The sequence below is a fragment of the Myotis daubentonii genome, chromosome 7, assembly GCF_963259705.1.
Source record: "Myotis daubentonii chromosome 7, mMyoDau2.1, whole genome shotgun sequence".
Lineage (NCBI taxonomy): Eukaryota > Metazoa > Chordata > Mammalia > Chiroptera > Vespertilionidae > Myotis > Myotis daubentonii.
The window spans coordinates 12837545-12861484 of record NC_081846.1 but is presented as its reverse complement, the minus strand read 5'-3'; the positions used below and the strand labels follow the sequence as shown (position 1 = coordinate 12861484).

Genomic DNA, 23940 nt, shown 5'->3' with positions numbered 1-23940 from the left:
ACAGAATGCTTCACATATATTTTCTTGGAATTAGGGTTAAGGAATACTGGCTTTTAAAGTTCCTAAAAAGAGCTCTGTGCTGGGATTCTAGCAGTGGACACATGGAAAGGGGATCACTATGAAGACCTATCTGATTTGGAGAAAGTAAGGTTTACTATGGTCTGGGCCAGAAAAGACTCTTGCTTGGTATTGTTATTTATATGACAAAAATGAAACCCAAAATAAAGACTTGGGAGAAAAAGACCAACTTTTAATCAGTTGTTTGAATGCACAGTTTAGTTATTATGGCGGTCTCACACAGTCATAAAAATTTATATTTTCATTTTATCCCAAAGAAAAACTTGACCGTCTTTCTTTAATACTATCAACCTGGAAGCTTGACAGTAAGGATTAAAAATTGCTCCTTCCTTCCCACTTGGTTATTGGAAAGGCTCTGAAAGGTAATCAGTCTTGTGAAGCTACACTTTACAGTCTGCATAAAAATGCCATGATTTCCCTACCTCTCCCCAACCTAATTGAAAGTGCATAATATCCCACAGCTGGGGAAATGTAACCGGTAAACATACGCAATATATCATGCTCCCACACAAAAGCTGGTTACTAATAGGGACTGGGTGGTTGTCAGGACCAAAAGGAACCTGGAAAACAAGTCTTTTTCTTTTTCTCCATCTAGAATGAGAGCTCTTTGTGTCTGCCACCCTCCCCGCTTCACCTCCTCCCTCCAGACTTCAAGCTGCAGCCAGATTAAACCAAGGTCAGTCAACTCATTCCCTGCCTGTGTAATTCTAAGGGTCACCTAACAATGTATATGGACTAACACGCTCTTATATCAGCCTTTCAAGAGATGAAGCATTTTGCTTTTGGCAGGAGGTGGAGCTGGAATCATCTTGTTTCCTACCTACTTCAATTGTGTGACGGATGGTCCTATTATCTCTTGCCTTAGCTGCTATACCTAAAGATACTTGGCCTTGTCACCTCTTATCTTTTTCTATTTCATCAAACTCCTATTGCCAAGATGTTCTCCTTTCCTACTGTTGATCAGCCATGAATATCTGTACAGAATCACATGAGTATAAAATCTCAATCTTGCTTTTCAAAACCCTCTGCACCTCTGCAGTAATCTATGATTCCACCTCAGTTATGCCTTCTTATAAGTCATCATTCTCACCTAAGACTCCTCATCTCTTTTCAATAAGACTTTCACAGTAGGGTTTTTAGCTGAAAGTGTTCACCATATTCCTTCAAAAATCACTCCCTGTTGTACCATGAACTCAACTTCTACTACTCATTCATGTCACCTTATAATGGGCTATTGTTTTATTTTTGATAGCCAATACCTTACAGGTAGGTCAAAGCATAGCACTTGTCAAGGGTACTGTGTCATTTCAGTTTTAATATATTGAAGGATGTGTTTTTATATGCTTCAGAAGTAGAGATAATTTCAAACTTATTAAGTTAAAACTACATTCATCTTTCAATAAATTACATTACCTGTCAACTGGCACCGGTGGATGGTATGGCTTGTTGACCTTGGCATAGAGACCCTCTAAATGGTCTCTCTCTGGAGAGAGTGGACGGCCATCGCGAGGATAAACCAGTGGTCCAGCCCGAGGGGGAGACGGAGACCTATAGACATTTGCTGATGCACATGGTTCCCGGAAGTGGTTCACCCTGGCATAATTGGGATCCATTTCATCATCGTCCATATCATGCAGTGATCCAATTGTACCAGTAGCATAATCAACAAGACCTCTTGCCTGTTTTTCCCTTAGCTCCTGATGTTTTGCTCCAATCCTGAAAAATGTAGAACAGGTAACAGACATCTGTGAGTTTATATGCTAGTACAATGATACACTCTTCTGACTCTGCTAGTTCCTCCTAGTCGGCCACTTAGCTGTCACTTACCTGTATACTCAAGACCACACCATAGAGAAATGCAAATAGCATAGTCCATGGGATTAATTTTATATCTATGGCCTTTATTTGTTAAGGAGTCTTTGCTATTATAGCAATGCTGTAGGTACTTTGATATCTTGCCCACTGATGTCTGGGATGATTACGGAGTCAGGCTAATTTTCATTAACATTCCTTTCCTATAAGTGGGATGTGCTCATGGGAACAGTATATCTTTGATGTGATACTATGGAAGCCGGCCTTGGAACAGGGATGCATGTTAAACAGTCCATCAGAATCTCATACTTTGTCTATGATGTCACTATTTGGCACCTAGAGTTCCAGTGTATTCTTCTAAAGAAAAGAGTTTGTAAAAATTGATTTGAATATGAAAAATAAATAAAGAGGCTTTCTGGTTACTAAGAGCAGTGGGATCAGATGTAATTTATCAGAGACTCTAAGTTTTTTTGGTTACATAAATGGGGATCATTATGTCTCATTACATAGGAACTAGGGATAGAGTAAAATAGTGAAGAAATTAATAGACTCCTGACAGAGATGAATTGGCACATATAAATGAATTAAACACTACTACTGGCACAACTCCACAGCGCTAAAACCTAAAATGATATTACTGCTGATCAGTGTACTGTGTAGACTACTGGGAATGGGAGCAGAACAGTATACTTAGGTGGATTCCAAATCCATCAGAATTTTGAGCATTTGACATTTAATCTGGAAAGTGTTAGATCAGCTCTCCTAAATTCCCAGTTAGGTGTTAAAATGGAAAGGTCACTGTGAATCTTATAGGACAATGGTGATCTGATGGTGTCAGGAGGCTTTCAGCGCTAATGAGGAGAGAACGTAACCTTACACATCACTGGGCCAGCAAGGTGTATTGTGTACAGGACGAGAGAAGTAAGGTGATGAAAGAGACTCTCAAGAAAGGATGGTGACAAATCCGGAGTCCTGGGCTCAGAGAATACGAGAGGGCTGTGGGCTAGAAGCAAAAGATCTATATTTGCCTGGAGATATATATCGAAGGCATAGATGAGGGAAAACAAAAACTGAACTCTCTCAATATATTCTCTTCAAATAAAAACAGCTGTTTTTGCACATTGCAGCTAGCTTTATTTTACTGAACATCAAACTCTTTGTAAAAATCTTTAAAAGCCATGGTCTTTCAAGGTATTTTCTCTTTAGGCAGAATGGCTTTTTTTTTTTTTTTTTTTTTTTTTTAGTAGAGAGGAGGAAAGGAGAAAAAAAATATGAAGAAGGGACAGGATAAAAAACCAGCATCTATCCTCAAGTCACAACAGATGAAAATAAATGTCAGAATACTTTACTGCATCTCTCTTTGGACTAGGTCAAATCGTGTACCATACACTGCATATAAATAATTAGGAGAATTCATATTTTTGCAAAGAGGAGTTAGAATCTCCAAGGGATTTTGAATGAAGATAAAAGGAAGATTACTCAGCAGGGTACCTGTTAAGAGGCCCTGTCTATCCTCTTTCAATGCATGTTAGCCCTAGATTCATGGATGTTTGTTTTGAATAATTTTTTGATAACGGAGATAAGCTGCAACAAAACAATCTTCCCAGGGACAGTGCCAACTGGATTATCAGAGAATGCTTGCTGCCCTGGGATGATAGGGATGGATTTCCTTGCAAATAGAGTGCAGGACATCAATAAAGTTAGGGGTGGGGTTCTGTGTGGTTACCATCCCTCCTAAGTGGGATGCCTTCAAGAGGAGTCATTCAGCAGAAAGATGAGCATCTCATGGCTGCCACGTCGGGCTACACTTGTGCATTAATGAAAGAGAAAAACACCAAGCTTGGTTTTTTAATATCACAGGAATAGAACACTAGTATCTGTGTTCCTTATTTTATCACTGCTCTTTCTTTGAGGCTTGCTCATTAATATGAGCATGCAGAGATTCTTGGGTGAAAAGTACTCAAGCAATATTTTATCTTGTATTTTTCCTTTCTAAAACAAAACAAAATTTCTCCTTGATCCTCTCGGTACCACTAAGTGTTGCAGTAACTAATTTCATGTTAATCCCTCAGTATGTGAAACAGAAATTTCTCTGAACCAACATTATTATGCCACATATGAGGGTCTATCCAGGAGGCAGAGGAAAAGGCAATGTTTGCAAAGGGGAGTATGGACCTCCTGCTCCAATTCAGTGTAAGAATTCTAATTGTTTATAGTCATTTCCCCTTGGAGGTCTCCTTATCACTGGGAACTCAAGCTGTAAAAATATCAATTTTTCAAAATAGTCCTGGATAATATAGCCTTTTTATTGAGTGGTACCATCAGTTTCCCCATTCTCCCCAGTACTCTGCCCTTAAATTGTTTAAATCTCCTTTTTCCCTTTTCCCCTATAAAAACATTGTTTCTTTTTTTTCATTACACCTCTTGGATATCCTCTTCTGATTCAATTTCTTTAGTTGCAATCTAGTGTTTAGGTTTTATATTGCCTACATCTGTATTGTCCAGTACGGTGATCATTAACCATATGATTCTATATAAATTTAAATGGGAACAAATTACCATTAAATAAAATTTAAAACTCAGTTTTTTGACTTCACAAACCACATTTCAAGTGCTGGTTGGAAAAGGTGGCAAGATTAAGCAAAAAAAAAAAAAAATCTCACAGACACAGATAATAATATGGTGATTACCAGAGGGAAGGGGGTAGGGGAGGCAGGAGAAGGTAGAGGGGGAATAAATGGTGATGGAAACAGATGACTTTAAATGGTGAACACACAATACAATATACAGATGATGTATTATATAATTGTACACTTGAAACCTATATAATTTTATTAACCACTGTCAGCCCAATAAACTCAATAAAAATTTTAAGAAAAGAAATAGAATAAAAAGAAAAAGGACAGGCAAATGAGAGAAAATATTTGCAAAATGACCCAATTAAAACTGGGCAAAATACTTAAACAGACACAACACCAAAGAAGATCTAGACATGCCCAATAAGCAAAGGAAGTCTGTTTAACATTGTACAGTAAGTCATCAGGGAAATGCCAATTAAAACCACAGTGAGATACTCTTACTAAAATGAAAGAGAAGGATAACATTGAGTGCTGGAGAGGCTGTGGACCATCCCGAATTCTCGTGCACTGTGATGGCATAATCCCTTTGGAGAAACGTCTGGGAGTTTCTTATCACACTACACCGGCACTGAAGTCATGAGAGACAATTTACCTCCCAGGTACTCCTACAAGATAAATAACTACATACATCCACAAAAATTGCTGAGGTAGCAGCTTTATTGATCATAACAAGAAATGGAAATCATTGAGATGTCCATCCTTAGGAGAATGGATAAGCAAGCAATGGAATGTTCATATAACAGCCTATAAATGATCAATAACACAAAATAAACTCCTGAAATACTCAACCATAAGGATGAATCTCAAAATTCTTATGCTTAGCGAAAGAAGCTGGACATAACAAAAGAACTTACTACATGCTTCCAATGATAAGAAACTCCAAATCAGGCAAAAACAACCTCATGGGGACTGAAATCAAATCAGGTGCTTCATGGCAGGGCTCCACTCAGGGAGAAAGGGCATGAGGGGACATTCTCGCGTGAAAGGAAAATTCTCCACCTTGATATACATTCATCAAAATAGAACAGGGATAGTCTTCTCCTTAGTTAAGACCTGAACATTTCACTGTATGTAAATTATACTTCAAGTAAGCAACACAAAAGAAAAAATGAAAATTAAATTTAAAAATGCCAATTATGCTATGTACAGGGTGGGGCAAAGGTATGTTTATAGTTGTGAAACAGTTTATTCTTATATTATTATTTATTAATTATTGTATTATTTTTGTATTAACAAACTTAGCCTACTTTTGTCCCCACTCTGTATATACCCTTAAATCCATGTGATAAAATCTAAAATACTTGGAATAATTTATTATAAATGTACTTAAATATAATTCTCCTTTAAAATATATCACCTAAAAATAATTATCATAAATTAACAGAATGAGTGTGATTGCTGGGAAATAATTTAAATTGCTTAAGGAAACACAGCCCTTTTTTTTCAGGCAATCTAAACACTTTCCAAGTACTAATTTACAAGCCAGATATTGATTTTGATAAATACATATCATTCTTATTAATCCATAAACACATCTTCTAAATACTGGGTAACTTGTTTAAGTCAATTACAAGATTCTGCATTTATCGTTCAACAAATATTTATTGAGCATCTACATGTTTTAGTTTGTTCTTGATACTGAAGATTCAACAGTGCATACAAATCCTTGCCCTTATAGAATTTAAATTCTAGTGAGGGGAGGCAGTAATGGACAACAAAGTAACTAAGTACAATAAAAAAAAATGATGTTAGATGGTAGTAACTGTTATAGAGGAGAAATAAACAGGGGAAGGTATTGGGATGGTTGTGGGTGGAGTGGGAGGGTTATACTTTTAAATATGTGATAGGGAGAACCAAGATGGCGGCATAGGTTAACGCCGGAGTTTGCTGCTTTGAACAACTACTTCAAAAGTAAAACTAAAAGACGGAAGGGACATCACCCAGAACCACAGGGACACTGGCTGAGTGGAAGTCCTACAACTAGGAGGAAAGAGAAACGCATACGGACACTCAGAGGAGGCGCAGTGCTGAAGTCAAATTCTGAGGTGCGGAGTGCGCGGAGCGGGCTGGCTGCGGAGGGCGCGGTTGGCGTTTTCAATCAGGAGGGAGTCGCAGACTCTGAGCTCCAGATACAGGCGAGCCTTTAGGGACCCAGACTCAGGCCGGAGAAGCGGGACTGTCTGGCTTTGGTCAGAGCGAGTGCAGCTTTCTCTCCCAGCTTTGCAGCGGGTGCTGGGACTCAGAGAGGCAGAGCCCCTGGGGACAGGACTGAGAGCCGCCATAACTGCTCTCTCCGGCCCACCCTGTTGATCCTGTGCGACCTGCCCTGCCCAAGCCCTGCACAGAGGCATTTGCTGGATAGCCTCAGGCAAAGGCTAAATTAGCACCTCCCTAGAGGACAGAAGTTCTCTCACTGCTGACACAGCTGATTCTCATAGCCACTTGGCCTGGAGGTCAAACCCTCCCTGGAATTAGCTACAACAATCAAGATTTAACTATAAGACTGCGAACAAAGACCACTAGGGGGTGCACCAAGGAAGCATAACAAAATGCGGAGACAAAGAAACAGGACAAAATTGTCAAAGGAAGACATAGAGTTCAGAACCACACTTTTAAGGTCTCTCAAGAACTGTTTAGAAGGCGCCGATAAACTTAATGAGATCTACAAGAAAACTAATGAGACCCTCGATGTTATATTGGGGAACCAACTAGAAATTAAGCATACACGGACTGAAATAACGAATATTATACAGACTCCCGACAGCAGACCAGAGGAGCGCAAGAATCAAGTCAATGATTTGAAATGCGAGGAAGCAAAAAACACCCAACCGGAAAAGCAAAATGAAAAAAGAATCCAAAAATGCGAGGATAGTGTAAGGAGCCTCTGGGACAGCTTCAAGCGTACCAACATCAGAATTATAGGGGTGCCAGAAGATGAGAGAGACCAAGATATTGAAAACCTATTTGAAGAAATAATGACAGAAAACTTCCCCCACCTGGTGAAAGAAATGGACTTACAGGTCCAAGAAGCGTGGAGAACCCCAAACAAAAGGAATCCAAAGAGGACCACACCAAGACACATCATAATTAAAATGCCAAGAGCAAAAGACAAAGAGAGAATCTTAAAAGCAGCAAGAGAAAGAAACCGAGTTACCTACAAGGGAATACCCATACGACTGTCAGCTGATTTCTCAACAGAAACTTTGCAGGCCAGAAGGGAATGGCAAGAAATATTCAAAGTGATGAATACCAAGAACCTACAACCAAGATTACTTTATCCAGCAAAGCTATCATTCAGAATTGAAGGTCAGATAAAGAGCTTCACAGATAAGGAAAAGCTAAAGGAGTTCATCACCACCAAACCAGGATTATATGAAATGCTGAAAGGTATCCTTTAAGAAGAGGAACAGGAAGAAAAAGGTAAAGATACAAATTATGAACAACAAATATGCATCTATCAACAAGTGAATCTAAGAATCAAGTGAATAAATAATCTGATGAACAGAATGAACTGGTGATTATAATAGAATCCGGGACATAGAAAGGGAATGGACTGACTATTCTTGCGGGGGAAAGGGGTGTGGGAGATTCGGGAAGAGACTGGACAAAAATCGTGCACCTATGGATGAGGACAGTGGGTGGGGAGTGAGGGCGGAGGGTGGGGCGGGAACTGGGAGGAGGGGAGTTATGGGGGGGAAAAAAGAGGAACAAATGTAATAATCTGAACAATAAAGATTTAATTTAAAAAAAAATAAATAAATATGTGATAGGAAAAGGCACCCCTGAGAATATTGAATTAAAGCCTTGAAGAATAAGAGGATGGAACTGTGTTGCTAGCTGGGGGAGAGTACTTTAGGCAGAGCGGGTAACAGGTGTAACAGTCCTGAGGCTGGCAAGTGCCCAAAACAGCAGAGGCCAGAGTGAGAGAGCGAGGAGTTTGATGGCCAAAGTGGGAATGGGGGCCTAGATCCTACGGGGCCTTGAAGTCCAGGGTAAAGATTTTGGCTTTTACTCTCAGAGAGGTATGTAAAAAAACCACCACATTTTATTACATAACAACAATGCCATCATCTCACTTAAAAATGAACAATGGCCCTAGCTGGTTTGGCTCAGTGGATAGAGCTTCAGCCTGTGGACTGAAGGATCCTGGGTTTGATTCAGGTCAAGGGCACATGCCAGGGTTGCGGGCTCGATCCCCAGTAGGGGGTGTGCAGGAGGCAGCCCATCAATGATTCTCTCTCATCACTGATGTTTCCATCTCTCTCCCCCTCTTCTTTCCTCTCTGAAATCCGTAAAAATATATTATATAAAAAAAAGAACAACGTTTTTAATGTCAGCTAATACCTAGTTTATAAACAAATGTCCCCAGGTGCCTAAAAACGTCTCTTTCCCAGTGGATTTATTTGGATTTGGCTCCAAAAGCTAATCACACATTAAATTTGCTTATGTCTTTTCAGCCTCATTTCCTATATAGAACCATACTCTTTTTCCTTTTCGTGTTTTTTTTTTTTTTTTTTAATTTTCCATGCCATTGAATTGTAGAGACCAGGCAGATTTTCCTATAAGTGGTCCCACGTGCTTCTTCATGATGTGATTTAATTTATTTCTCCATTCCGCCCCCCCCCCTGCCCCCCACACACACTTCCTGTTTATGAAAGGCAGTTCTAGAGCAGCACTGCCCAACAGGTCTTCCTGTGATGAGGGAAATCTGTATGTGGCCTGTCTCATACTTGACATGTGGCCAGTGTAACTAAGGTACACATTTTAAAACTTAATTATTTTAAATCTAAATAGCTACATAGGACCAGCGGCTACTGTATTAGGCAGCTAGAGGCTCAGTTACATTCAGGTTCAACTATTTTGGGGAGAAGAGTACTGCAGTGGGTTGAACATTGGTCCCCAAAAGTAGGTCCATATTTCCCCCCTATACTTTGATTTCCCTATACCAGTATCCAGAAAAAACTGCATGTTAGTGAAAAGAGATCTTTCTCATTTAAAAAAGAAGTTTCATAGTAGTCTACTGTGTGAACAAGCTTTTGTTCCAATGAGTCCCATGTTCTTGGACATTTGGGTATTTCCAATTACAAATAATGCTGTAATGACAAATCTTATGCAAAAGTCAGTCCACATTTTTGCCATTGTGGTTTTCAGATGAATTCACAGAAGTAGGATTGCTGGGTCAAAGAGAAGTCACATATAATATTCCTAGATTATGACAAATTTCCTTCCATAATTGATCTATTTTGCATTACCACCTGCAATGTAGAAGGATGCCTATTTCTCTGCAGTCTCACCAACAGAATATATTGTCGAACTTTGAGATGTTTGATAAACATAAGTGAGAAGTAATATTTCAGTGAAGTTTTAATTAGCCTGTCTCTTATTATGTGATGCTGAGTATCTTTTCATATGTTTAAGGGCCATTTTCATTTCCTCTTCTGCGAGGTATCCCTATCTTTTGCTGATTTTTCTATGAGATTGTCATTTCCCCCCCTCGATTTTTCAAAGACCTTTGTGTAGCAGCAATATTAGCACTTTATCTGTGAAATAAATTGCATATATTTTTTCTGTTTGTCATTTGCCTTTTATAAGTCCACTTAAAATGATTGATTCGCATTTCATACTTTATACTTTATCCTCAGAAACTTTATAAAATGTTGCTAGTTTTGTGTACTATTTCTTTGATTGATTTGTCTCACTCAGAAGGTGTCAGAAGTGTAGTTCGGATTGACTTGACCAGGGCTACGAAAATGTAGCCACTGGAATCCTCTTTGTTGCTACTCTGTGAGCCCAAACAGCAGAGACACAGATGAATAGATAGTAGAAGAGATGATTTGCCACCTGCAGTGGTGACAGTAGTTGGGGTCAGAAAGGCTTTTCAGGGGAGAGCTATGGGGTAAAAGAGGTAGTATCATTAAAAGACATTACGAACTACCTGCTATACAGCTTTCTTTTTTGACAGTGGAGATAATTTGTCCTGCTATCATTTCTGCTTTTATAATAGAAGCTGCAATTAGGTCACTACAATTATCCTTTGTTCCAGCAACCAGGCCTAGTTTCTTCAGCTTTTTCTTATGAAAAGCCACTTTATGCTGCAATATACCTGGTCAAGAAAAATTCTGGCTGTTTTATTATGTTTATTATTATTATTATTATTATTATCGAGTCACATGCAATATTTGTGATCAATGTTTCAATTTGTCAACAAGACTATTTTAAATGCATTCATATTTTTCACTACTTACTCATTCCTGCCTTGGTATCTATAATATTTTCTAAATGATATTTTTTTCCTGTGCATTTTTTCTTATCCTAATCTAGACCTGATGTGGTTAAGGGAACTACATTGATGGGATAATCTATCACTGATCCTGTAATAAATACATTTTCTGGAAAGTAAAACTTACATTCTACAGTACTGACATGCAAACTCTTTAATGCCATTAATTGAATCTTTTAAGTAGACCTTTTCTTCATGTTTTTCTTTTTGCACACAGACACACATCTAGCATTTCATGATTTGCATAAGCAAATAATGCTGTGCCTTACGGATATTGTGCTTGACTGGGAATATTGTACGTGAATTTGTGTCCATGGTTTGTCAAATGGCATAGGGCAAGGGTGATGCTGATGCTGATTGAAGCAGGTTAAGGCAGTCAAGTCTGGGAAGCCTATGAGGTCGGGTGTGGTCTCAGGACATTCTGATCCTGGAGAAACCTGAGCGGCTCGCCATGTCTTTGTGTAGGTGGGGTGGCCAAGACAAGATTTCCATATCCCACCTGGTCCAGCTCCTACCGAATTGCCCACATCAAACGGTTTTTACCTATTTGACACTGAGTGCATTTCATATTCTACAATCATGGCGGTCATTTGCAATCCTCACCTATTAGCTGTATTTCTTACTATGTCAAAGGGCAAGATTCTCTAGTAGTTCCCCATTGCTACTAAACACTACCGTTTGGAGAGAATTGCCATTCAGTGAAGACTCTCTTATTATTGCAATTTACATTTTCCCTAAATGTATACCTTTCCCAGACCCATTACACTGCCTCCATTGCTAATGTGCTGAGTTCCTGTAATTTGTTCTCTCATAATGTGGACAAATTTCTCAGAAGTGCTTAGTAAACATCCTTTAGTTTTCACTGGAAATTAGCCCCAAAGAGGGGGCAAGGGGAACAGATGACAGAGTGCTCGCTATCTTCTCTGATAATGCATGGCTCCCTCACAGCCACCCTCGACGGTGCCCCTACCAAGGGTCTCATTAGGCAGCGAAGACATGAGGTCCAGGTTGCTGGCCTAGCACTGAAGAAAGAGCCAGGAGACGCTGCCCGTGAGAGGGCTCTGCGGGTTGAATAAAGTTCCTAAGTTACTGATGTGCTTTATTCTTGTCCATTATCCTTATTGTTGTAACATCTGTATGTAGCAAAAAAATAGCCTTATTTATTTTTTATAATTCCCCCCCCATTATTGTGCATCCACTGTGGAAAGCAGAGGGGGAAAGTAAGTTTTCTGTATTAAAATGATCTGAAATACAGCGCTTTTCAATCCTAGGACCGGCCTGGGGTGATATCTACACAAATAAATGGCTGGCTGTTGACATGGTACTGGTTTTCATCATATGGAAAAGAATGAGAATAAATCCCGAATGCTGACTGTTTGAGTTACTGTAACGTCTACATAAACTTCCTGGGGAGGAAACAGGAAGAATCCAGAGAATAAAAGGAAACTAGCTACATTTCCTTTCCTTTCCCTTCAAACTCTTCTTTTCCTTCCATTTGTCACCTGGAATTTCACACCTGCCAGTGCTCCCCTGGACGTGTCTTTGATCTTTGTCTCTAAAAGCTTTTCACCTAAAAATGTGCTGATGCACAGGGAAAGTGGACATCCACACAGCAAATGTGGCTCTACTTCCTTTGTTTTCTTAGCCGTAAATGCCAGGTGTCTTCTTGGGAAGAACTCTGGCTTTAGGAAGAGTTCTGGAAGGACTATCAACCCCCACAGGGCCTGGACACACCAGGTGTGGAACCACGAAAGTATCTGAGACAGGATAAACACACACTGTACACCTAACATCTCCATCCAGCCCAATGTGAGGGATTCTCTTATTCTGAAAAGTCACGTGCCCTGCAGGATAAAGCATTTTTTTTTATTGTTTAAAGTTTTATATTTGTCTCCTTTTCCCCCAGTTGACCCCCCCCCCCAATCCCACTTCTAGAACTATATCTCAAGAAACCAGAAACACCAATCAGGAAGGATATATGCACCCCTATGTTCATAACAGCACAATTTACAGTAGCTAAGATCTGGAAACAGCCTAAGTGCCCATCAGGAGATGAGTAAATTAAAAAACTGTGGTACATCTACACAAGCATTTTAAAAGAAGCAGAAAGTGCAGTCTCCCACCCCCCCCCCCCCCGATCTATTTATACATGAGACTATTTAAACAGCAAAAATATTGTGCTGAACCACTGTATTATCTGCAATGCTTGTTAGGATTGTTATTCTTGCCTTTTCAAGATGTGACTTTGTCCTAGAGAAACCATATAGATCAGTGGTCAGCAAACTCATTAGTCAACAGAGCCAAATATCAACAGTACAATGATTGAAATTTCTTTTGAGAGCCAAATTTTTTAAACTTAAACTATATAGATAGGTACATTGTTATTAACTTAATTAGGGTACTCCTAAGGCTTAGGAAGAGCCACACTCAAGGGGCCAAAGAGCCGCATGTGGCTCACAGCCGCAGTTTGCCAACCACGGATATAGGTTATTCTCAAAAGTCTAGACACATGCCAAAAAAACTGACCCTGTCAATCAATTTGGTTTCTTAGGTTCCAACATTTACTGTTTATTATGTACTCAGAACTGTGCGGGGCTACATTACAAGGATAGGGGATATTGGAGTGACAGGTGGAAGAACCACAGGCTTGCCCATCACATCTGCAAACTCAGTCCCCTCCTAATTCCAAAAGGGGAGTGACAAGGCCTCCTTAATAGGGGTTCAGATCTAAGATGAACTGGCGCCAGGAGGACACCTGGCCTCCTACATGTACATGCTAAGAATGGGACATGAGGAAAAGCCAACCACCACCTTAGATGATCCCCACCATGCAGCCAGCAGGAGGTCCAACAAGCTAGTCCAGGAGGCGCCCACTGTGTCTACAGTGACTCAGCCAACGAGCTGTTGGACAATTAAGTAAGCAGACAACTAGGAGGAATCACCCCATTCCTGCTCCAATAGCTGACAAGGAGCAATGTTCAACCATAATCACTGGTTTCCACCTGGGTGTAGCTTGAGGGAAGCTATTTGAGGAACATATGCTACATGCACATGGTCTTGAGAATGGCAGCGAGGATTTTTATTTGACACGAGGGCTTATGGGTTTTCACACTAGGGATTCTAATGTCAATCATCCTCATTTGTCCCTCCACAATGACCAACAGACATTATGTCAGACATATTCTTTTGAGTTGTCATTCTCAGTTCTGACCACAGCATTCCAGTATTTGACTGGCTCCTTATTCCTTGGTCCACTTGGTGGCTCTTTGCTCCAGGTTATGTTTAGAGTTAATATAGGAAATCTCTTAACATTTGAAAAGAGGTTTGGTTTACCTCTTATTGGAACCATAAAATCCCAATGTGACTGTGAAGTGTTGGGAATAAGGGAGAGTTTGACGTTTTTTATGTGGTTAGCAGGGTATAGTAGTGGTCTGAGTTTTAAGATGTGGGGAAAACACCCTTAATTCCCTTCATTACTACCTGAGATTTAGATATTTAGGTTCCATCTATTAGCAATAAAGAAGCATACTTTTTTTTTTTTTTTTTTTTTAAGTGGAGGAAGGGTGTGGCTAGATATCTCCCTCCAGGGAGAATCCACTCTTTAGGATTGCAGTCTGGATGATCGCCTAAAGAACGAAAGTTTAACTGCTACTCTATTTAAAAAACTTCCATGTCTTTTACATTTAGATAACATCCGGCCCATGAGGCAATGTCATCAGACACAAGCCCTCCATGACTTTGGCTTATGCCACTGGGTCTTAGTTATCAAACTTCCATCACTTATCTTCAATGCCTTGGGCTTGATTAGCACTTGCGGCCCTTTCTGTCTGCAACCCTCTGCCTCCAGGGCTTCCTGTGGCTGGCACATCACTGTGATGTCAGTTACCCTTCCCAGTCCCTTCTCTCTGTCATCTCATCCTATTTTCTTCTCCTTATAGTTCTGTCACTACACGGCTTGATCTCTCCCATGGATCTGTTTACAGGAATGTAAGCCTTTTCCCTGACTATAGATATGACTCCAATATCTAGCTAGCACAGTGCTTGGCACTGGCAAATATGATGGAAGCAGAGCCTGAGAGAGAAGACCATGTGAGGCTGGAAACACAGTGGGAGAGATGTACTTTGAAGACAGAGGAAGAGGCCATGAGCTGGAGTTGAGGCAGCCAAATAAAGGCAAGGACAAGGATTCTTCCCTAGAGTTTGCAGAAGGAATCAGCCAGCCTACAACTAGTCTTTATCGCAATGAAATTGATTTCTGAATAGTGGCTTGAGAACTGTAAGATACGCAATCTGTGTTGTTCAAGCCACAAAGTTTGTGATAATTCGTTACAGCAGCAATAGAAAACTAATACAGATTATAAAGAAATGGAATTGGTAAGTAAAAGCATTTAGGCCTGGCCTATTTTCTTCCAGAGCCTAGGGTGGTATATCATGTGTCTTTCTTGCAATGTAGAAATATAAGCAATGAAACCACCCTCACACTCTGTAGCAGATAAAGTAAGCCAAATTCTGGATGTTTTTGTACTGTGAGTCCTTAAAAGATTAAAAATAAAAATATATGTTTACCGTGGAACATAGAAGAAGGAACCTAAATGAATGGCTCTAAATGTCAACATAACAATTATATTGGAGACCTTATTGTGGGCCCAACATCTACCCAACGTGGTCCTGCAGCTGAATCTGTGACACAAGAAATGACCCCCCTGAAGAAGAACTGTGGGTTTCAAAGAGCTGATGCCAGGGCCTTCCTACAGATACTGCCTATCATTGCCCCAGATTCGTTATAGAGTGCATGTATTTTTTTGCATTTTCAATAAAGCGAAACTTCCAAATAAGCAGCAGTCTTTTTATCCCCTCTCTTAGAAAATCTACAGCGACCTGCTTGCAAATATACAGTGGAAGTATCCCAGAAGAGCCCCTTGGTTCATTAAAATAATCAGCATATTCCAACATGCATTCGTCCCTGAAATAATAACAATTCACTTTCCATAAATTAATTATGGTTTTAATGAGGGAGATTTGCATGTAGACTTGTGCCTTCAGATGTGCACAGGAGGCAGCCTCCGCACCTTACAGCTCCACTGAAGAAGGCCTTTCTCCAATAGCCCAGCCACAGTGGAGGGTATGCAGCACTCTGCTGTTTGAGAAATGGAGAAGCAGCGTGGCAGAAGGAGCCAGAGAGCCTGGGTTTGGAACCGAGTTCTGTCTCATTCTAATTTTGAGACCATGGGCAAATTATTGAACCTCTCTGTCACCTGTAAGATGAGAAATATAATAGTATCTACCTCACAGGGAGAAGGCTAAATGACTTAATACAGCTAAAGCTATTAATATAACTAAAAGCAGATTTTCAATCTCTGGCACGTAAGTGACAGAGATTGTTGGCAAGAATAATAACAATCCTGCCCTGGCTAGTGTAGCTCAGTTGGTTGGGCATCGTCCCATGCACCAAGAAGTTGCTGGTTCAATTCCCAGTCAGGGCACATGCCCAGGTTTTGGGCTCAATCCCCAGTAAGGGATATGCAGGAGGCACCTGATCAATGCCCCCTCCTCAAATCAATAAAAACATATCTATTTTTAAATCCTACCTAATAAAAGAGAAACATGGTAATTAGCCGTATGTCCGCTACCCTTCCCATTGGGTAATCAGAGTGATATGCAAATTAACTGCCAGCCAAGATGGCGGCTGGCAGCCAGGCAGCTTGAAGCGAACATGAGGCTTGCTTGCTTCAGTGACGGAGGACTCCAATGTTCCCCGCCTGCCTTGCCGGCCTCTGAGCTTGCAGTTTGAAACATTGTTACAAATATAGGAGCTAAACAAAACCCCAGAAACCTGCTTTCAGCCAGCCGGGATCTCAGAGCTGGAGTTGATAGTGTTTCGATTATAGAACCCAAACAAACCAGATACCTGCTTTCAGCAGTGGAGGCCTAAGAGCTGGAGCCAAGCCTCAGAGCTAAAGCTGTCCCAGAATAAAAAAAAAAAGAAAGAAAAAATGGAGCAGTTGGGAGCTTCAGTCACCCGCCAGCCTGAAAAAAGCCCTCAGCCCCTCACCCAGACTGGCCAGGAACCCCAGTGGGGACCCCCACCATGAATGGTGTGTGACCAGATGCAAACAGCCATCATCCCTTCATCCAGACTGGCCAGGCACCCAAGTGGGGACCCCCACCCTGATCCAAGACACCCTTCAGCCAGCCCCCACCCGTGCACCAGGTCTCTATCCTATATAGTAAAAGGGTAATATGCCTCCCAGCACCGGGATCAGCGGGGCCGAGTGGCCTCCCGGCACCGGGATCATTGTGACAGGGGGCAGCGCCCAAACCCCTTGATCGCCCTGGGGCTCTGTGTATGACAGGGGGCGGGGCCACAACCTCCCTATCCGCCCTGCTCTGTTCGTGACAGGGTAAGGCGCCCCAACCCCCTGATCAGCCCTTATCTGTGCCTGATAGGGGGAGCTCCCCAACCCCCTGATCGCCCTGCGGCTCTGTGTGTGACAGGGTGCGGCGTCCCAACCTCCTGATCGGCCTTGCTCTGTGTGTGACAGGGTGCGGCGCCCCAACCCTCTCCCCCCCGCCCCACGGGACCTGCTCTGTGTGTGACAGGGTAGAGCCATAACCTCCCCATCGGCCCTGCCCTGAGTGTGACAGTGACGGTGCCCCAACCCCCTGATCGGCCCTGCTCTGTGCGTGACAGGGGGCGGCACCCCAACTCCCCAATCAGCCCTGCTCTGAGCCCGACCAGGGGCTGCACCTAGGGATTGGGCCTGCCCTCTGCCACCCAGGAGCAGGCCTAAGCCAGCAGGTCGTTATCTCCCGAGGGGTCCCAGACTGCGAGAGGGCACAGGCTGGGCTGAGGGGACCCCCCCTTCCCCCGAGTGCACAAATTTTTGTGCACCGGGCCTCTAGTAAATAATAATAATCCTCCATTTCTGACATAGCTGAGGGGGAAGTAGCAATTTCACATGCACACATCCCTAGGGGTGTCTACAAAGCATTGCCCAGTTCATCCAGCTTCTTCCTTTATACTTTGAACCCTAGACAGAGTAGCTACTTTTAATAATTGCTATATGACCTGCATTGGTGAAATGCACAGGGGATGGGATGTTACAGCTAATTAAATTTTCATCTTGATAGAGAGCAAAACAGCAAATGCTTCTGGCTTGAATCTGTTGGCTGCAAATTTTTCCAAAACATACTAATCGTTTAACTTGTCCTAACTCAACTCACTGAATAGAATTTCTTTTAGAAGACTCTGTACATGCAACACTTAAAGACCAGCCTTCTCGGCTCCAATATTCATCCTTATATCACCTGAGATACTGAAGAGTCACAATGGAGTAATGAAACGTTAGCTGTAAGTTTACTTGATACATTTCATCCTCATTTGCTGAAGGCCTAGCCTATGCCTGGCATTGGGAGGCATGGTTTATTCTCTTCGTTCCACCTCCCCTCCTAAATGAAATGTTCAAAAGAATTATGAAAGAACTAGAGGCCCGGTGCACAAAAATTTGTGCACTCGGGGGGGTCCCTCAGCCCGGCCTATGCCCTCTTGTAGTCTGGGACCCCTCGGAGGATGTCCACCTACTGGCTTAGGCCCACTCCCTGGGGGATTGGGCCCAAGCTGGCAGTCAGACATCCCTCTGGCAGCCTGGCAGCCCTCGGGGGATGTCCACTTGTCAGCGGGGAGCAGGCCTAAGCTGCAGTCAGACATCCTTAGCACTGCTGAGGAGGCGGGAGAGGCTCCCACCACCACCGCTGTACTGGCAGCCGTCAGCCTGGTTTGTGGCTGAGCAGAGCTCCCCTTATGGGAGCGCACTGACCAGCAGGGGGCAGCTCCTGCATTGAGCGTCTGCCCCCTGGTGGTCAGTGTGTGTCATAGTGACCAGTCATTCCCAGTCGTTCTGCTGTTAGGGTTAGTTGCATATTACCCTTTTATTATATAGGATAGAGGCCGGGTGCATGGGTGGAGGCTGGCTGGTTTGCCCTGAAGGGTGTCCCGGATCAGGGTGGGGGTCCTGCTGGGGTGCCTGTCCAGCCTGGGTGAGGGGCTGATGGCTGTTTGCAGCTGGTCACACCCCCTTCAGGGTGAGGGTCCCCACTGGGGTGCCTGGCCAGCCTGGGTGAGGGGCTGATGGCTGTTTTCAGGCTGGTCAAGCCCCCCCCAGTGGGGACCCTCACCCCATGGAGGTTTGGCCAGCCTGGGTGAAGGGCTGATGGCTGTTTTCAGGCTGGCCACACCCCCTTTAGTATGGGGGGTCCCCACTGTGGTGCCTGGCCAGCCTGGGTGAGGGGCTGATGGCTGTTTTCAGGCTGGCCACACCCCCTTTGGTATGGGGGGTCCCCACTGTGGTGCCTGGCCAGTCTGGGTGAGGGGATGAGGGGCTGAGGGCCGTTTTCAGGCTGGCCAAGCCTCCCAGAGATGAAGCTCCCATACTCTCCTTTTATTCTTTTTTCTTTTTTTATTCTGGGATTTATTTACCTTCTATAATTGAAATTGTAGCCTTGAGAGGAGCTCAGAGCCGGCCAGGGCAGGCGGGAGGGAAGCCTCCTGCTCACTCCAGCTCCGTGGCCACAGCCGGCTGAAAGCAGGTATCTGGGATTTATTTACCTTCTATAATTGAAACTTTGTTGCTTTAAGTGGAGCTCAGAGCTGGGAAGCTTGGCTTCCTCCATCATTGGGGCAACCAAGCTTCCTGCTTGTTCCAGCTCCGTGGCTGCCGGCCGCCATCTTGGTTGGGTTAATTTGCATATAGCCACTCTGATTGGCTGGTGGGCATGGCTTAAGGCATAGGGAAGGTATGGTCAATTTGCATGTTTGTCTTTTATTAGTTTAGACTAGAGGACCAGTGCATGAAATTCGTGTACTGGGGAGGGGGGTGTCCCTCAGCCCAGTGTGCACCTTCTCCAATCTGGGACCCTCAGGGGATGTCTGACTGCGGGTTTGGGATTGAGCCTAAACCAGCAGTTGGACATCCCTCTCACAATCCGGGACTGCTGGCTCCTAACCATTCTCCTGCCTGCCTGCCTGATCACCCCCTAACCGCTCCCCTGCCGGCCTGATCGCCCCCAGCTGCCCTCCTCTGTCATCCCGATTGCCCACTACTGCCCTCCCCTGCCAGCCATCTTGTGATGACATGAGGGCCACCTAGGCTTTTATTAGTATAGATCTGATTAGTTAAGTCCAGATTAATGAAGCTTTGGTATAATTACTAACTTGCAAAAGTTTAAAGGGTAAGTGAATTGTAAGAAACATGGCACTTGCTTGTTCAGGTAGCTTGGGTTGTCATATCTGTTGCCAATATGTAAGACAAAAGGAAAAAATGGCCTTTTATTAACCAAGTTGATTTTTTTTTTCAGTTGTTCAAAACTGTAACAAAAGTTCAATTTGCTCCATCTTTAAAAACCATATATCTATATCTATATTGCAAATACTAGTAGACCTATACACAAATAGATAGTGTGTAAACCCCCTATCAACAGAACTATTTTGGCAAAACTTTCACACACTACTGGAAACTGACGTTATCTGCCTGACTCAACTAACTGCTATTTTCCCAGAAAGTTTCACCCTAAACTTTTCAACTGTCTCCTCTGTCAGCTTTGGAGAAAGAAATTATAATTAAATGCACCCTGATTGCTTGGAAAACCCCTTAGATTTCAAATGAAAAATCTTCCTGAGACTTAAATTCCTATCTAGTCAGCAGCAAAAATATCATATATTATTGATGTGTTTAAGAATTTAAAAATCTCTTTCAATATGTTGCCCAGTTAAGTTGTACTTTCTAATTGATTTTAATGATTTCATTGCAAGTGTCTATTATACTGGATGATAAGGAAGGTCTGTCCTATTCTCCCACCTAGAAAACTATTTATTCGTGGCTGCCTTCTCTGTGATCATACAGCACTTTTATAGCCTGCTACAGTATTTACCACAGTTTAACTTCATTGTAATTAGTTGTGTATTGTTTTCTCTCCTCTCTCTTAATCATGAACTTGTTGAGGGATGAGGTAGTATTTTACTCATCTTGCTATTTCCCCTAAATGCCTAGCTTCTCAATTAATGCTTGCTGAATTATTGAAGAGTTCAAGCCAAAAATAATTAAAAAGTCAAAAGTGAATCATAGCAGAAAGTATCTACTCCAGTCCTCTAAGTGGGAAAATTTCATATAAGTATAATTTAACTTCAGATTCGAAGGCAAGATGGTGTATCCTGAGGAAAAAGATTCCGGGATGTAAAATAGATAATTAGTTCCACAGATGATCAAAAATATTAAAAAATCATCAGAACACAAATCTTCCTCATGTGCTTTTAGAACTGAAATCGGAAACTATTCAAATGAAGTAACCAACTAAAGGTGACCTATCATATGAGAAATGTGAAAAAGAAAAAAAGAGTAAAGAAAAAAAAGTGTGAATACAAGATGGCAAAGATTAGCAATAGTTTATCCAAATAAGTATTGCCTGTTAGTAGCATGCCTGTTAGATCTTAAAATGCACATCTTAAGCCTCCAGCGTACTTCCTATCTGGATGGCACCCAGGGCTGTCACACACAGAGCAGCCAGACACATTTCTGCATTTCAGTGAAAGGTCAGGGTGGCTGAGTTGATCCTCCAAAGATGGCTCCAGCACGTGGGGTTCAGGTTGGAGGGTTACAAGGAAGAGATGCACTCAGTAGGCTACATGTGGGGTGAGACTTGCCACCTTTTGTATACACAGGTGACATGCTCCAATGCCCTCCCTGAAAATAGGGTTCATTTGTTCCCTCGGCTTGAAGGCCTCTGTTTGAGGGAACACATTTTAGATGTTCACCTGGGGTTGGAGGTACCGTTTGGATTACTTATAAGAACTACAAATTACTTGATGACAAAGACCTCCTTTTACTGCTTTAAAAAAAAATACTAATCCGAGTCCTTAGCATCTGTTACAGCACTTGGACCACAGTGGGAATGAACTGATTTTTGAATGTATCAATTTTCAATAAAGGGGTATAGTTTATACAGTATCAGCCTTATTAGCATATTACCTTAATTATCTGAGCCAACCAGCTGTTTTCAGTGAACAAAGGTCTACTTTTGCTCACAGGCAGGTGCAGGCCTTCAGGGGCATTTCAGGGAGGTGGGGTACAAGAGGGGGTGGTGCCTTCCCACCTGCTGTCCACTCCCCGCACTCTGCTATCTCTCTCCTTTTCAAGTACCCAATGCTCCTCATGGACATCCTTTTCTATAGTATGTAAACTGATGTTATACAATAATTGATTTTGAAAACTTCTGCCTGGCTGGTGTGGCTCAGTGATTGAGCTTCGACCTAGGAACCAAGAGGTCGTGGTTCCTTCCTAGTCAAGGGCACATGCCCTGGTTGCAGGCTTGATCCCCAGTAGGGGGCGTGCAGGAGGCAACCGTCCATGATATTTCTCTTTCATCCCTCCATTTCCCTTCCTCTCTCTCTAAAAATCAGTAAAAAAATATTTAAAAACAACAACACTGAAAACGTCTACTTTTCCAACCAGTCAAGGACTGCTTATTAAATGCTTGAGTGGGGGCTAAGAAGTACAGTTCCAAGCACTTTTAAAACTATATGCATAATATCTATCTATGTAACCACCAATCTCACAAAGAAAGACAGTCAGACACAGACACACACACACAGCCACTTGCAGGGGTTACAACATTACAGATATTCCCACAAACAGTGAAACTTTCCAACAGCTAAGGTCTCTTAATATCAGAAATATATCCTCTAAAGCCACAATGTAATAAAATAAAACTTAAGCACTCCTCAGCTAGTCTATGTCTGAAACAGCTTCTCAGATTTTGTTAGATGAAAAAATTCCTTTCCTATGTCATCTGATTATGAGGAAATATAAAAATGACTGTGTAAATAGAAGCATAAGCATGTCTATATAGTTTCAAATGTTTTCAAATGCTCCAGAAAAGTTGTGAAAACATACTATACATTTGACTTCTAATTGGTGGCATTTGGAGATCTTCCTCAATTTTCCCTTCTTAATTGGCATGCTTTCAACATACTGTGTTCCTCCTCTCCTGCTTAGAAGCAAAATCTAGAAGCATATTTTTGATAAGTTGAATTTCTATTTTGGTTCACACCCCATATTGGAATATTGGGTCACTTTTTAAAAAATTACTTGAATTTAGGCAGAGCCAAGCTTATGTAAACCTCAGTCGTGTGAGCCATGGTAATTGATATACGCAGGAGGTTATTTCGGATTGATCAATGTGGGTTGCATGACTAGCTCCAGTAGAGTATATTTATTTCCTCTAAATATTTATCATTTGATGCTATGAATTGGTCAATGACATTAGGCATCCATTTTTATCTTAAGTCATATACATATTTGAGGCAGGGAATATTTTAGCATAACGCCAGTTTTCTTGGCATTGAATTTTTGTGTGCTGGTGCAAAGAATTATGCTTTCTCAAGAACTGACTGGCCATTCCTTAACATTTTGTAAAATGTTCCAGTTTCATTTAAAGCCTTTGTTAGGTCTTATCTGTCCATCCTTTTGAAATTGACAAAGGCAAAGCTACAACCATTAAGGATAGAACTGATTGTTAACTAGAAAAATTACTATACCAAGTTTTTAATCTGCTGTGTAAAAAAATATCACAACATATTTAATTGAATATCAAAGCAGCCAATTATAAGACAAAATCATTTTATTAAAGCTATGATCTTGTTTTTCCAAAGTGGAATATTTAATGGTCATTGCATAATTTTTTTTCAATATGCATTCATTTATGTGACCATTACAAAAGGCAGCTCTGAGATTTAAAAGTTCAAGTAGTAATTATCCTCTCTGGACTTTCTTCTTACATCTACTATAAGCAGATTAAAAACATATGAATTACACAATGTATTTCTTTGATTCAGTGATTTTTTTCTTAAACAAAGTCAACCCACTAAAGTGGATTGATGCTCACTCAGCTAAAACATTATACTTTTTTGCAAAGATGCATTATTTGATCTGAAAATATTTCTAAGTGGCTGGGATATATATATATTTAGCACTTGAAAGTTTCTCTGGCTATCATAGTGTCTATTAGAGACGGTGAAACATTTTAGGATTATTGAACAAATATCAATTATCTCTATGTCCTCAGTGTCAATCTGAATTG

General features: G+C 41.7%; 1 protein-coding gene across 3 annotated transcripts in view; it reads right to left on the bottom strand.

Moving 5' to 3' along the window:
- The window catches only part of PARD3B (par-3 family cell polarity regulator beta), a 917882-nt gene that overhangs the window by 149773 nt on the left and 744169 nt on the right, over positions 1-23940 (bottom strand). For 2 of the 3 annotated variants that reach the window (XM_059702877.1, XM_059702878.1), the window contains exon 20: positions 1492-1794. The exons of the other annotated variant lie outside the window; for it this stretch is intronic. In XM_059702877.1, the coding sequence (XP_059558860.1) occupies positions 1492-1794 (303 nt within the window). The remainder of the gene's footprint in view (positions 1-1491; positions 1795-23940) is intronic. 3 annotated transcript variants of the gene reach the window in all.